This window comes from Spermophilus citellus (assembly GCF_964194105.1).
Source record: "Spermophilus citellus genome assembly, chromosome: 6".
Classification (NCBI taxonomy): Eukaryota; Metazoa; Chordata; class Mammalia; order Rodentia; family Sciuridae; genus Spermophilus; species Spermophilus citellus.
In genome coordinates this window covers 702,891-719,041 of record NC_138187.1, presented here as the reverse complement: position 1 = coordinate 719,041, position 16,151 = coordinate 702,891, and the positions used below count along the sequence as shown (strand labels likewise).

The following is a 16,151-nucleotide window of genomic DNA, read 5'->3' as shown; positions in this document are numbered from 1 at the left end:
ACTAATCCAAAGTGGGTAAATAAAAATGAATGTTTGGATTTGGATGCTGATTTAGCTCTCAGTTGGGTTTTGTTTTGAGTGTTATTGAAATTAATCTGTACCTTGAGCACAGAGCACTTATTGGCAAGGTACAGTGCCCTGGAATACAAATGGTTTCTCTTTGGGGTACGTTCGTAAGATGGATAATCCACATCAAGATAATGGAAAAGTGTATTCTAAATCTTTTTTTTTTTTCCTTAATGACGAAATGATGTCTGAACCTTATCCAGAGTTTAGAAAGGGAAAAACATTTCAATCAAAATCCTGCACTAAAAGTCAATTTCCTTTCGTCTTAACTCCTTTGTAGACATGGTTAATTTGCATGTATATGTTTTTCCTTTTTTTTTTTTTTTTTTTTTTTTAAGGTCTTGCTATGTCATCCATGGCTGGCCTTAAACTCTTGGGCCCGAGCCATCCCCCGCCTCAGTCTCTGAGCCTGGGACTACAGGTACCACGGTGCCCATCTCTATACATATGTGTTAAAAAGAATACTAAGCTGAGACCTGGGTTTGAGTTTCTGACGACACGGTGCGATTTTAGGCAAGGCTTGGGCTTTGGAGTCGAGCGGCCTGGGATCAGAATCAGGCTCTGCAGTTGAGTGGCAGTGGACATTGGGCAGGTTGCCGAGCTCTCAGGCCTCTATTTTCTCAACTTTGAAATGGACTGTGTATCGTGGTGGTTAGGGAGACCGAGATACAGGAGAATGGGGTGTGGATTATAGGTGACAGGGGCCTTCCTCATTTTCTGTGAGGGCCCTGTGTGTCTTCTGTGGAGAGGACACCTTTGTGTCACTGATGCTAGGGAGCACCCTCCTGAGGAGGGCCAGCACGTGGCTGCCTCCAGGGAGCCTCGCCTTGTCTTTTGTTGTTTATTTTCACAACAGTGAGGCAGGTTGATGTACCCTTTCCTGTAGTGAGAGACAGTTTCTTTTAAAACGAACTTACTGGGCTGGGTTTGGGGCTCAGTGGTAGAGCGCTTGCCTAGCCTGAGTGACATACTAGGTTCAATCCTCAGCACCACGTAAAAAATAATAGATAAATAAGTAAGTAAAATAAGGATGTTGTGTCCATCTACAACACACACACACATATTTATATAAAACAAAGATTTACTTAGACACGGCAATGTCATCGTGCTGTATGTAGCAAAGACGCAGGTTGTGCAGATGGTATGTGTTTAGATCTCAGCTCAGCTGCCGCCAGGCTCTGTAACCTTGGGTAGATCACTTAGTGTCTCTGACCTTTGCCTTCCTTATCTCTAAAATGAGGACAACTGCACACTCTCAAGGGGTGTCATACAGTTTAAATGAGGCAACACAATCAGAGCCGTAGAGCAGCTTGTGTACGGCAGACACGTGGAAGTGTGAGCTGGTCTGGCGAAACACAGCATTTCTGATGGGGATAGTGAGCAGTAAATGGCAGCTGGTGCTATTTTTGATTTTTTGATGATGGTAACGATATTAGTCATAATACTAGACGAGGAAGTAGCATTTGTTGTTTAGGAGGCAGAAACTGTGGAGCAGCTTGCAAACATCCGTCAAGATCCCAGTGTTCCAATTAATGGGTTCCTTTCTTGGACTCCTAGGCCAAGCCCAGCATTCGGTGCTTCATTAAACCCACTGAGTCCCTGGAGCGGTCCCTTGAGATGAACAAGCACAAGGGCAAGAGGCGGGTGCAAAAGAGACCCAACTACAAAAACGTTGGGGAGGAGGAGGACGAGGAGAAGGGGGCCGCCGAGGACGCCCAGGAAGACGCCGAGAAGGCTAAAGGTACAGAGGGTGGTTCCAAAGGCGCGAAGACGAGTGGGGAGAACGAAGGTGAGTCCCCAGCCGCACCACTCTGCGCCGCCCGCCCCGGCTGCCGCTGGCTGGGTCCTCTCTGCTACTCTGCTCCCTAGTGTATGTCCGTGGACACCTCTGTTCCTCTCTGATGCCCACCAGTGCACCTCGTTCTGGACAGTCCAGCTGTTTGGAGCCAGCTGTGGGCTGTGTCACAGCAGATCCAGCGCAAGTCCACCTCATGGAGTGGGAAACCTGGAGCAAGGTCTCCCATCTGTAAAAAGAGGGTCACAAATAGTGTCTACTTTGCAGTGTGACTCTGAGAATCAAAAGAACTAACGCAGTGATACAGGCTGTATCCCAGCAGCTCAGGAGAGTGAGGCAGGAGGATCTCAAGTTCAAGACCAGCCTGAGCAATTTAGTGAGACCCTGTCTCAACATAAAAATTTAAAAAGGGCTGGGGATGTAGCTCAGTGGTAGAGTGTCTGCTTTAGCTTGGGCAGGGCTCCAGGCTCAATCCCCAGCACCACACAAAGAAAAAAAAAAAAAAGTAGCAGCAGCACATCTGATCTGTTCAGAACAGTTCTCTGTCCCTGTCTGATGCTGAAAGAGGGTTCACTGCTGCTAATGACCATCATTATTGTCATCTTCATCATCATGGCTACTCTTCTTCTCCCGGGTAATTTGGAATAATGGTTTGTGCCTAGTACACAGTGGGAGAAAGAGAGGGGTCTAATGAGATGATATACTTTTAATAGATGATGATTTTTTTGGAGTCCCATAGTCAAATTCAGTCCACAAAATCTCCCCCTGAGCTTTTAGCAGCCCCATCTGTCTGGAGCGAGGTGCGCTGCGTGGTGGGTATGCGCTTGGGCAGAGAATGCCTCCCCCCTTGCCTGGCCGGGTGGCTGGGTGGCTTTCTTCTCTCACTCTTGTTTAAACGCGGAACCCTTTGAAGTGGAGAGCATCCCTCTGGGGTCAAGTACACAGAGTGGGCCAGTTACTTGTGTCATGGACCAGGCTCACAGCCACACAGATGGGGCCTCTGGCTGTGGCCCAGGCCCTGGGGGAGGGGTGATGGGACTCTGTGCTTGGTGGCCGTGGGGAGAGCTCTGTTTGCTGGAGGGAAGAACACAGCCTCCTGGGAGAAAGGCAGCCCCCTCTTGGCCACCTGGCTGTGGTCTGCTGGGGTGGGGGCACATTCCTGCCACCCACACCGACGCCAGCTCCCCCAGCCTCCAGTTCAGGGCGGCCGAAGCTGTGCCACAGCCCCTTGCTGAAGCAGTGCTGGGAGCGCAGGGTCTTTGGCGGTCGCCTGCGATCCTGCAACTAGAACACACCGCGCTGGCCCCACCCCGATGGCCCCACTGTGATTCTCTTAGCAGTTGTCAGTGAATGCCATGATTGCAGGTCACCCTGGTGCCACCCAGATCCCTTTCTGAGACTGGGACCTCTGGCCGGCTTTGGTTTCTGATTAAAGTGTGTAGTATGGGGAACCTTTGCCAACAAATGTCACTTTGGAGGGGAGGTTGAGGGGCAGACACAAAGCAAGCTATCTGTATTTGCTTATTTGGGTCATCTTGTGATTTTTTTTTTTTTTAACTTGGAAGAAAGTTGTCTGTTTCACCTCTTGGTTTAGCCATCACCGGGTAGCCACACTGGGGGGGAAATGGACACTTCACCTCGGTTTGTACACTGTGTTCTTTTCCATTTTGTCTTGGAAAGATGCTCCTGCCTTTGTTCCAGTACTTTTAAGGGATGCTGTCTCGCCAGCCCTCGGCTCTGACTAACAGGGGTATGGACAGGGCAGGCTTGGCCCCCAAAGCATAATCAGTTAGTCAGCGGGGTGGCCCAATCCCTGTGAACGGGGATGGCAAGCCAGCTCAGCACGCTGGGACTGCGGGGATGGGAGGGCACAGGGGAGAGTTTCACCAGCCCCCAAAACAGGCTTCCAGGAGGCTACTTGGCCACATTGTGCCAGATGAGCCAGAAATTTCCCCACAGGCTTCGAATGGGCAGTTGATGCTGACTCCAGAGCTCAGCTGGGTGACGACACCCTTGATGACGCCCCCATCAGTTTTGCTGCCTTCCTAATTTCTTGAACACATGAATCATTCCAGAATGCGGTGGTCCTGCCATCTCCCCCTGGACTCACGTGCATAAACACGCGTTCATGGCTTCGTCCTCCTGGGCAGCAGCACTTCCACTCTGGAGCTTTCCGAGTCCCGTGTGTGGTCTCTTAGTTCCATTGTGTTTGAAGGTGCAGGTGGTCAGTGTCTCTCCTTAGACTGGAGTTTGGACAACCCCCACAGCTGTTAATTGCTTTGACTTGGAAGGCAGTCAGGCCCACGGGTGCCGCTCATTCATGTGGCAAACCAGAGGACAGGGTGGCCAGGCCTGGGACAGGTGTCTATCCTACTGTGGCTCCTCTGATAAAATCTGGGGTGTGTTCCTCAGAAGCCAGGGGCATGGGTGCAGGGCCAGAAGAAACAGGAGAGTCTCCCCCAGAAGGCCCACTACATTCTGGGCACTCCCTGCCCCTCTGATGTCCGTCTCCTCTCTCCTTCCTGTGTTGAGGTGGGTATGTGGCTTATTTTCTTCTCCATGTTATTTCTTCTTTAGCAAGCTTCTTTCGTTGTCCCTGGATCTCTAACAGATGGTTGACAATCTGGTTGTGACAGACGGACTCAGGAGTCTCTTAAAGAGATACTGGCACTAACCGCCCATCTCTGCCACCCCCATTCTAGTAGTGAAATCTTTACTTAAAAAGACAGCGTAAGGAGCTGGGGTAGCGCGCTCAAGCGGTAGCGCGCTCGCCTGGCATGCATGCGGCCCGGGTTCGATCCTCAGCACCACATACAAAGATGTTGTGTCTGCCGAGAACTAAAAAATAAATATTAAAAAAATTCTCTCTCTCTCTCTCTCCCCCTCTCCCACTCTCTCTTAAAAAAAAAAAAAAAAGACTGTGTAAAACAGGCATGTGTTACGAGGTTCAGTTTTGCCATGACCTGATTTGAATGTGGCATTAATGTGTTTTTTAAATTGTAGCACCCAGAATTCACACCTCCTCCATGTTTGAGCCCAGACGCGGACGCTGTGCGAGGTGAATGTGCACCCTGGCCCGTCCACTCCATCCCCAGTTTGCAAAGAGATGTGCTCTACCTTAGGCTCCAAGTAACGAGTGACTCATTGTGAAAGGAAGAAATCACAGGGCACCTAAATTTGCAGAAATCGAGTATTAAAAGAAGAAAAGAGATGTCCTGGTCCCTGTAGCTAACAGAGTATTCACGCTGTCCAGGAAGCCCAACATCCCAGGGTGCTGGCTCATTTCTTAGTCACCCTTCAGTCTGAAAGGACAGTTCTCTCGTTTGGGATTTACTCAGAGTAGTAACCTCATAAGACATCTGAGACAAGAGATTGGATCCTGTGAACTTCTTGTTCCACCAGCAGGGCTTGGCTTTGGTTTTTTTGCCGTGGACCAGGCGGAAGTCCATTGCGTGGGCTTCTCTTCTCCCGGAACTCCAGAAAGGGCATGGAGAGAAGCAGCTGGAATGACTGGACCTGCCAGGCCCATTGGAACTCAGGGTCCCTGCAAATTTGGACCCCCAGCTTTGCATCTTTCTTTTTTCTTCAAGTCTCCACTAGAGTTAAATTGAACCTTACCTCATGGCCGGCTCACCTGGTGAAGACTGGTGGCATTCTGATTGAGCGAGCCAGGGACTGTCGGGAAGCTGGGGTCTGAATCCCAGCCCTGCCCCGCGCAGCTCTGTGACTCTGGGCTAGGCATTGCCTTCTCTGTGCTTCTCCTCCTGTGGAGGGGGCTATCTCATGCCCAGGCTTCAGGCTATCATAGAGCATTCACCCCACAGGTTTTAGCTTAAGGTTCAAGGACACTGTGTAGGAACCCTGGCCAAGATGCAGGACAGGGTGAAGAACTGAAGGGGCATTTGAGACTGGTTGGGTGGGTTCTGGGCCTAGATCCCCAGGCAATTGCCATGGGGATCTGTCACTAATAAATGAAGCATGTGGGTATGAGTGTGTGACAGAGTGGGAAGATGGGGGGAGCCGTGGGTGTCAGCTCCTGCAGTGGATTTAACTGGTGTAAGGCGGAAGATGGAAGGTGAACTCAGATCACTCGTAAGAACAGCTTCCCAGAGACCGTTCTCAGCCCAATCCCCTGCTCAGTCGGAGACTCTAAGAAGCAAAGGAAGGGCCTCCCGTACTCTCAGCGCAAGCAAGCACACTTACTGTCAGGGACCATTTGCTTCCTGAAACTGCTCCAGAGCCAGCCAACAGCACGCAGTCCTCCTCTTAATTCTGGGGTAACCAGCAGTTCATCCTCCCTCCCCAGCCTTCCTCGGAAGGCCCCTTCCGCTCTCCCTTCCCTCTTCCATTGTCATCTCGCTGCGATTCCTGGTGTATAGTACCCAGAGGCCGATTGAGAAATCCTTGAATTTGTAAATTCAAAGGCCACTGGGAGGTCATGGCTGCCACGTCCCTGACAAGCACTTCATCTACCAAATGCTAGTCGGGTTAGAACATGTCCCCCCGGGAGAGTTGACAGGTTGTGCTGTGATGGGGAAGGCCGAGGAGGGCACCAGAGCCGTCACATCACGAGGCAGAAGTCATTGTCCGTTGGTGCCAAGGCCCCCGGGCCTCTTCTGGCCTGCACGGCCCTGCCCAGACGGCCGGTTGAGAGATGGGGCTTTGCTGCTTTTTAAGACACACGTCCAACATCAGGTTGGCCGTCTTAGCCATTTTAAGTGTGCAGTGGTGCCCGAGGGTTATAAATCCGTCACCACCATCTCTCTCCGGAACTCTCTTCTTGCACAACTGAACCTCTGTACCCAACGGATGCCCCATCCGCTGCCCCCGCCTGTGGCAGCCACCGCTCTACTTTCCATCTCCTAGACTTTCCACTCGAGGAACCTCACCTAGGTGGACTCATACGGTGCTTGTCTGTTGCTGTTCTGGTTTCGTGTTTTGTTTTTGAAATGGAAGTATTTTTGCTGATCTTAGTAGTTAAAGAAGTAATACACAGGTGTTGTTCTTACAAACACTCAAACAGCACAGAGGGATGCAGAGCAGAAGGTTGACGGCCTGACTCTCGTGCTCTCGGCTCACTCCCCTCCACCTGCTTGTTCGAGGAACAAGTGACGTCCATCCTGTCCCTTTTCTCCTAAAGTGTCAGCGTGCGTTGGCTGGGTACGGTGCCGCCGTTCTGCACCACAGTCACGGCTCCATCGTCCTCCCTTCTCTCCGAGTTCTAGTGGTGTGTGTGGGAGTCCAGGTCGGTGGTGCCTGCCCTTGTAGAGTCTCCAGCCTCTTACCTCTGGAGCCCATCCCCGCCCTGGCGTCTCTCTGTCTGTGGAGTTGTTTCCCTTGGTTCTGGGGGTAGAGCACAGGGCCCTGCATACGCATCATGTGCTAAGGTGACCTGGGCCCCAGCCCCAGTGCCGACTTTTTTGAAAACTGCAGACCTCCCTGCTCCTTTGTGCCGTGAGGCCTGACATTTCCTGTGATTAGACTGTGGTCCTGCATGCCTGGCTGGAGCGATGCCCGTGTCCTTTCAGGGTGTCACATCAGGAGGCACCTGGTATCCTTCTGTCTTTTCTGGTGATGCTCATTTTGGTCACCTGGTTAATGTGTTGCAAGCTTCCCTACTACGTAATAACTTTCTCTTTTTTTTTTTTTTTTTACAACTAGTAAGCAGTCCTGGGGGATAGTTTGAGATAATGCAGCTCTTCACAATTCCTGCTTAGCTTTGACATCCGTTGATGGTTCTCCCCTGACCCAGTCTTCACCGTGACGATCACAGAGTGACGGCTCTGCAGCAGCAGACTGCTCTCCGTGTAGGAAAGTCTGCCTTGGTCACTGCGTTGTGCGAGGTCCCATCTTCTCTTATTTACTTTTTAAGGTCATGGTCTTCATCTTTTTAATGGTTTATATTTCATTACTCTATTTAATGATTTCGGTGTTTAAGTCGCCCCAGACTAGGCCCATGGGGACCTTTCCAGCTGGCTGTGTGTCCTTGTGGTGAGCCCCCTTGCCTTCCTGGCCTGTGGAGATCTTGCACTTCATCTTGTACCTCGTCTGCTCATTCTTGCCATCAGCCATTTCTCTGGAAAGCCCTCTTTCCTTTCAATGGGCAGTTGAAAGATCTGGCACCAGGTGTTCTCATTGCTACTGGAATGTCTTTGCTTGTTGGTCCTTTCAGAAGACCGAGATGGGACATATTACAAAATATAAAACTGTGGAAGTGTATAAAACAAACACAACTGTGCAAAAAGCTGTGTTGAAAGGAGGGTGCCCCCTCCCACACGCCTTCCATCTCGCGCCTTCTTTGTCTGCCGTCTGTCTTCTGTTTCTTCCTGTGAGCGAGTGCGTCCAGGTGCCTGGTGTTCGTGCCCAGCTTGCCCACAGGGCCGTGGGCCGTGGGTGTGCTTTCTGCTCACCAGTAGCTCTGGGAGTCTCTCTCTCCCCCCACAGGGCTCTTCCCCATTCCTTTAACAGCTGCACTGTGCTGTACCGACCTCTTTTGCAGGACATTTAGGGACTTTCCAGTTTTTTGGGGTTATAAAAATACTGCATTAACTACCCTGTACATATGCATTTTCCTGTTGTTGAAGGTGTATCTACCAGATGAATTGCTCCTAGTGGGTCTGCTAGGTTGAAGGTTGGAATAGTGATTTAAACTTTTCTTTTAAACTGCATTTAAGTGGAAAAAGACAGCTGAATAAAATGATCAAACAAGCTGTGCAGGCAGTGCACCTGCAGGACAGAGAGCACGCAGGCAGACGCGTGGAGGTGTGGGGCTAGGTCACGATGCAGCCCCACGCTCCAAAGCAGAAGTGACTCACCTTGCGACCGAGGTCAGGTGGACCCCTCTGAGGGTCCATCATCAGCCCCAGGTCCCTGTGGAAATCAGTCCACATGAGCCCACTGAACTGCTCCTTGGTGGCAGCAGGGTGGCACGTGGCCCCTGGGAGGAAAGCTGGGCTGCACCAGCACAGGGACAGTGTCGGCAGGGACAAGTGGGAGGAGGGGCCCAAAAGGCAGCACAGAACCACGCCAGACCTGGTGCGGCATGGCAAGGGGTTCGTCAAGACCCTAAATCATCAGCCGGGCTGGTCCTCTTCAGCATCCTCTTCTAAAGATGGCTGTGGTGTCCCTTTCAGAGCAGTGAGAATCTGGGGAGAACCTCTCCTCGCAAACCTCCTACCTGCCACTTCTGCACCTAGGTAGCATTTCACCCGTAGGCGAGATCTGGCACCTTAAGAGTGGTGAATAGCATTGTTCAAAAGGGGGGGGGGGCTCAGTGGTAGAGCACTTGCCTGTCACGCTTAAGGCATTGGCTTTGAATCTCAGCACCACGTAAACATAAATAAATAAATAAATGACAGATAAAATAAAACAACGGTATTGTATCCATCTACAACCAGAAATAAAACATTTTTAAAAAAGCAAATGGGGCGGGGAACGAACCTGTTTGGGCATTTGGAGAACTGATCTCCCTCATCTGGAAACTGATCTGAGTGGAACAGCTCCTTCCACAGCTCTGCTGGCTTGAGGGCGAGGGTGGGGTGCCCTGGGAGCGCCTGGGGGGCACAGCTGAGATTTACAGACCTCGATTTGTGTGGAGAGGGCCTTGTCCTGGGCCAGGGCGTGATGTGGCTCAAGGGGGCTAGTTTTAGCTTTCACCCTGCATTTTTAGGGGTGAGGGGTGGGGACAGTCCCGGCTTTGCCACACATGAAGCTGTGTCAAGAGCCACTGCACATCCGGGCGCTGTTCCTCAGAACAGTGTCCAGGTTTGGACCAAACCAGTGGTTTTCAGGCAGATTTTTGTGAAACCCCAGGATTCCAAAAAGGGGCATCAGTGGAGTACCTGAGGCATCCTGTGGGTAGAAACATTTGGCATCCACCAGCTTTCACCTGGAGCAGCCTGCTGTTACCTGCCGTCATGGCAGCAAGCCCTGCAAAGCTGTCATTCAAATTAACATGGAGGGACTGAGGCTGTGTTCAGTTGTGCGTTTGCCCAGCATGTGTGAGACCCTGGGCTCCCTCCCCAGCTCTACAGAAATACAAAGGTTGAGCTGCTTTAAAAAAACCGACAAGCACTGGACAGATGAACTTCTCTGCTCCAGACTTCTGGTGTAGTCCGGGGAGATTAAAAGATGAAAGGAGGACGGCCTGTCGTGGAGGCTTGGCCTTTCCACCAGGGATGGGGGCTCGCTGCTGTGATCTTGAGGAGTTCCGGGAACTGTGTTCCCACCATGTCAGCCAGGAGGGGCAGGGCTGGGCCTGGGGAAGTGAACTTGAAGCCCAGGGGAGATGGGCCTGTGGTGGCTGGTGAGGTCAGCGGTCGGCAGGAGGCTGGCTTCACAGTTTCCCGGGTAGACTTCCGATGTCTTTGATGGCATGCTTTATCAGTAAATGCAAACATATAAGATTTAAGCCTGCATCTCCCAAGAACATAGACATTTATTTATGGTAAATTATACATATTTGTATCACTGTGCTAATCCTTTGTATGGCTTAAAACACACAAAGTAGCCATGTTAAGGATGAGGACAGTTCAAATGGTAAAAGAAGCTGCTAGCTAGTGAGTCATCTTGCAACCCCCTGGGGCAGCCGACCCCACTGGAGAAGCTGGGGTGGCCGGGCGCCGTGGGCATCTGGGCCAGGCATGTGCAGGGAGCGAGGAGCTGTTGTGCTTGCACTGCCTGGGCTGCTGCTGACCCAGCTTTCTCTGAATTGGCTTTTCCTTAAATTTACCCTCACTCAGTGTATTAATATGCACCAAAGAATGACTTTCTGTATGGCTAAAATTTTCTTAAAATGCCCATCAAAAAAAAAAAAAAAAACTCTGAAACCATATAGACAGAAAGTTTGTCCAGAGACCACTTAAAAGTCATTCTTGGCTCCCAGCGTGTAATGGGGACCACCCCGTGGGAGCCTCTCATCTTTGGATCTGCCTTCAGATCAAAAGGGCAGGGTACTCTGGAGAGTGGGCCTCCCAGAGACCCGGCCTGGGGCAGGTGTGTGGCCTGCACTCCCCAGGGGCTGCACGCACAGTCCCACTAACAGTCCAGGAAGAGTGGTGGGGTCAGATGTCTCCTGGAAGAAAACTGTGTGCACATCCATCACAGATCTGAATCAGCTGTGGACCGCCCCTGCCACATGTCACAGCCACAGTGACACGTTGCCCTGCTGACTGCCGAAACTTCCCTGGGCTCCGTCAGTGCAGCCATCCATATGTCCACTCAAGAGAGAGTCACTGTGTACCTGTGCTCTGCCAGCCCCTGGGTTGGCTCTGGAGATACAGGAAGAACAGGACAAATGGGACGGCTTCTCCTGCGAAGCCTCAGTCCACTGATAGTAAACAATGGAAAAAACAGATAATATAATCCAGGTAGTTATAAAAACTAGTAAAATCAAAGTAAAGGTAGAGAGGACAAATCCCCTGGGTAGAATAACTGCAAATAGTTTATGTGGACACCCAAGGAGGTAGAACACAGCTCCACTCTTTAAGTGTGGTAAGGAAGAGAGGAAGAGGAACTTGGCAGTGGGGACACTGATGAATGTTAGCTTGTTAAACGCGCAACAGCAACATCAGCATCTTCAGCCATGTTGCTAGTGTGTCCCTTGGAGACGACGCTGTGAGAAGCACACTTCTCTGTCATCTTCCTCTCCCAAAACCTCACCTCAGTCTAATTGTCAGAAAAGCATCAGGTCAACCCAGGATGAGGGACTTCTTAAAGTCCCTGATCAGACTGCCAAGGTCTCGAGATCAAGGAAAGTCTGAGAAAGTGTCAGGCCTGGAGGATTTACCCCTGACAACTTCAGGTAGGAGGGACCCTACCACAGAGGAGGGCTGGGGCCGGGGCCAGGGTAGAGCACTTGCCTAGCACGTGTGAGGTACTGGGTTCAATCTGTAGCACCACATAAAAATAAATAAAATAAAGGTCTTGTGGTCATTTAAAACTTAAAAAAAAAAGTTGGGAAAAAAATGAAATCTGAGCAAAATATGCAGCTAATCATTTAAAAGGAAGTAAACGAAAAGCAGGTGGAAAGGACATCTTGGGAAACGACATTTGAGCTGAGTGTCAGAGGACGTGACTGAGTCACACCTGTGCAGAGAAGACCAAGGGCAAGAGCCTCTCGGGCAGAGGGAAGGGCTGTACAAAGACCGTGTGGCACAAGAAGCTTAGGGTTGAGATGCAGTAGAAAGCTGGCTCACCTGGAGCATGGGGTGCCCACAGGGCGGAGGTGGAGGGGCCAGCCCGGAATAGAGTGGACAGGCACCAGGAGTTTCAGAACAGAGATTGACATCAGCTAATTCCCATTTAAAAATCCCTCAGGTTGGTGTGGAGAAAACAAGGGGGCCAAGGAAGGATGCAGAGGCCAGCTAGGAGGCCTGGGGGTGGGGCCACGGTGGAGCCCCAGGTGTGCTCACTCAGCCCCTGGAAACAGCCCAGGTTTCTCTCCCCCTCCCCATCTCGTCTCCTCCCCAGCACGTCTCCTGTTATGGGGGAAGCGGTCTGTACCTGCGTTCAGACACTGGCTGAGAAAGTCCTTGTCCTCACAAGGAGGTCCTATGGCAGGGACCCCTGGAAGCCCAGCTGTCCACCTTTAGTTCCAGAATATTTTCTCTAGAGGTTCCCAGCTTTTTCTGAAAACAGAAATGCACATCATGCTTAAGTCGTTGCTATACATCACTCTGATTTACTTGGGGAAAATGTGAAATGAGGTTCCTAGCCTCCCGGTGCCTTCCAGAAGGAGAGCGGAAAGGAGGACATAGCTCCCGTGCGCGGTCGGCAGCTTCACACGCTGCCGTGGGTTGGTCAGGTCTTTGTAACCACATGTCCTGTCTTCTAAGCTGCCGCAGATCCTTTGGGAAGGAAGTGTGGTATCGATAAAGTAAAATACCTTTTTAAAATCATGAAATAAAATAAATGATTGCAAATAGTATTTTGTTGTCCAAATTAGGGTCATGTTTCCTGGTGTTGCCAAGGTGAACGGTTCTGGCCGTCCTGCTTCTCCCCAGCCTGGTGCTGGTGCTGAGCTGCTGAACCTCTGCTTGACCTGTTAGGAGTGATGTGCGCATGCGTATTTTCTAAGTGCTTCTGTCTACGCTCCTAGGTCTGTAAAGCCCTCTGGGCTCATCAGTCTCCACGTCTCTTGCAGAGATCGAGATGGTGATCATGGAGCGCAAGCTCTCGGAGCTGGCCGCCAGCTCCTCCCTGCAGGAGCAGAACACCACCGACGAGGAGAAGAGCGCTGCGGCCACGTGCTCTGTGGGCGTGCAGTGGAGCAGGTGTGTGTGGCCCGGCTCAGGAAGGAGGAGCAGGGGCGGCAGGGAGGTCAGGGGCCCTGGACCTCACCCCTTGGAGAGAGGAGGGCCAGCCTACGGCACCCGCCCCCCCCCAGCACACCTCACCCCTGCAGCTCCCAGGAGGTCTCCCTGATCATTCATTCACCACCATTCAGAGGGCTGCCTCAGGACTCAGCCAGCGTGGTCCAGTGCTGCTGCCCACCGTTGAGCTTGGCCCCATCGGTCATTTCAGGGCTGGTCTGTGAAGTTACATCTCCTTAAATCTTGTGCCACCCTTACAGAAGGGTCTTCACTGCACTGCTAGGAGGGCTTCTTTGTTTCACGGGTGACTCCTTCCTCACCAAGCAACCCCTGCGTAGCTCCCTGCAGAGATTCTGTATGAACACCACATGTTCACTGCCTGACCGGGGGTCTCGAGTGCTCGCCCCATCCTGTTTACTAAGCCAGCTGACGGTGAAGAGTTGAAGCCCACTGATTTTTTTCCCCTCCACAGCTCTTCGTGACACATGTTTCAGTTATCTAACAGATGGGATTTCTTTTTTTTTTTTATCAGATGCGCAAGAGAGCCATTTTTAGTTTTTGTTAAACAAGAAACCATTAGAATATGTTCAGTGTGAGTGTACAATTGTTACGACTTATAAAGACCTTTTTAATCTGCTAACAATAACAACAACAAAATACGTAGCTCCTGAAGCTCTGAGAGTTAAGGAAGTCATTCTAAGCACAGAAGTTAGGGACAAGCTTTGATGGTTGGCATAGCCCTAGTTAGAATGTGGATAACTGGAGACCTAAGTGATTAGTGGTGGAGGAGAGGCAGAAACTAAGGGGAATATTACCTGCAGCTTCTAAGTGCATGCTGTGAGGCTGTGTTTGCTTCTGAGGTTCTAATATGTGGAAACAAAAGAGGCATATACTTTGCTTAATATCGTAATTTTGTAGCTTTTCTAAAGAAAAAAATACCTGTGTGTTGCTCCCCTTCTGTAAGAAGCAGATCAGAATGCTTGAATGTTGAAGCTGATACTTTTTTCCCCTGAATTTTAGTGGAAAGGCTTCAGCACCGTGAGTCAGGCCATCTGCAGACCTGGGAAGCTTCAGGCCAGGTCCCTGCTCCTCCATGGAGAGACTGGCCAGGGTGGAACATTGTGTCTGTTTTGCAAAAATATTGAGTTGCCACTTGTCAGAGACTGAGACAGCCCTCTTTCCTCACTTCCCAGCGCTGAGGCAGGGGCATGCTGAGAGTGGGGGAAGATGGCTACTTGTTCCCCAGGTCATAAAGTGAATCTTGACATTGACCTACTTGCCCAAAGATACAGCATCGTAGAAAGTGGAACTATTCTTATATTTCTTGTATAATTATGGGCTCTGTCTGAATTCAGGGTTAAGTATAGGACCTAACAAACTAAAAACATTCAAAACATTGTTTCTTTTCTTTAAAAAAAAAAAAAAAAGTGTTAAGCCAGGTGTTGTGGCACAGGCCTGTAATCCCAGTGACTCTAGAGCCTGAGGGGGAGGCTCGCAAGTTCAAGGCCCAGCCTCAGCAATTTAGTGAGACTATCTTAAACTAAGAAATGAGAAGGACTGGGCATGTGCACAGTGGTAAGTGTTCCTGGTTCAGTCCCTGCTACCAAATAAATTAAAAATTAAATTTAAAAAAAGCTATGAAAAAGTATGAAAGTGATATACATTCAGAAAATGTGAAAAAAAATCTTAAAAAGTATAAGAAGGAACAAAAATTGTCCCTGATCCTAATGTTCAAAGGCCACTGTTATTGTCATTTTGCTTATCTCTTATCAGTCGTTCAGTGCCAGTTTCCTGGGAATTCTGCCCTCTCTCTTCCCAGGCAGAATTCCCAGGAAACTGGCACTGAACGACTGATAAGAGATAAGCAAAATGTGCCTGTCACTCTTTATCCTTCCTTTTCCATCTAATATCAAGCCTAAGCATCTTTTCCACTTCATCATCTGTACTCTTTATGAATCAAGTGCTTGGTGGCCTTGTAATACTTCATTGCATAAAGCATATCCTTTCTGCTCTCGTACTTGGTTATTCAGATTATTCCCAAAAGAAAATTATAATCCAAATTTCAAGCAGGTGGTTTACAAAACATGGTTTGTACTTTCTCTTGCTCTTAAGTATTGAAGTTATCACTGGAAACTTGTAGAAACCTGACCTACACAAGGCAAAACTATTAACATAGGAAAGTTGGTGCCTCATCTGGGGCTCCAGAGACATGGAGTCCAAATGTCAGTGTCCCCTTTAAATGTTTGTTTTTTTTTTTAATTTTTGTGTGTCACATGTTTATTTGAAATCCTATAGCCAGTATACGTTTCTTTCTTTTTCTTTTGTTTTTTTTTTTAATTTAACATTTTGTATCAATGGTGTATTTATGGAGTTCAGAATTCAAAAGAGTTTGAAAGATTATGCAGCGACTGTTCTCCCAGGCTCACTCCCCTAGACGCTCAGGATTGATAACGGCGTGTGTGACCCTCTAGGGGTTAATTGTGCCCTGGGTCACTCACCGGGTGCTCTGGTCTCTTGGTCTCCACCTGGTATCCAGAGTCATCCTTGTGTGAAGAGTCTTTGCCTTGAAAGGGGTGGCGTTTGGGATGTGCGATTTCCAGTATTGCAGCCACCATTTAGAGCTCACCCACAGAGCATCAGGGGCCACAGACCTCCCAGTGGGTTGCTCAGTCAGGGAATGTCGGTCCCCGGAATCCCTGTGCCAGTACCCTGCCAAAAGGAAATCGGGGCGCAGTGCCCTTGGGATATTAAAGGTAGAGATAGCAGCTGCCCGCTGTTGGCCCTTCCACAGTGCTGGCCCCGCTCCCTGCCTTGGAGTCCCCCTTTGTAGTCTTCACAGTGACCCTGCAGGTTCTGCCCTTTTCCAGGTGGGAGAGGGGAGCTGGGAAGCGGCTTGCCCAGGGTCTGCGCCTGTGAAGAGGCAGGGTCAGAATTTGAACCAAGAAGTGTGGCGCGAGAGTCGCCGTCCTTCAGCTGGT

At 50.2% G+C, this 16,151-nt stretch overlaps 1 protein-coding gene across 5 annotated transcripts in view; it reads left to right on the top strand.

The window, feature by feature from the left end:
* The window catches only part of CLEC16A (C-type lectin domain containing 16A), a 181,090-nt gene that overhangs the window by 45,399 nt on the left and 119,540 nt on the right, over positions 1-16,151 (top strand). For 4 of the 5 annotated variants that reach the window (XR_014022636.1, XM_081299068.1, XM_081299066.1 and 1 more), the window contains exons 10-11: positions 1,624-1,855; positions 13,005-13,134. Coding sequence is in view for 4 of the 5 variants with exons in the window: in XM_081299068.1 (XP_081155194.1) it covers positions 1,624-1,855; positions 13,005-13,134 (362 nt within the window). In the remaining variant the exon portion in view is untranslated. The remainder of the gene's footprint in view (positions 1-1,623; positions 1,856-13,004; positions 13,135-16,151) is intronic. The other variant, XM_081299067.1, reaches the window with a different exon arrangement.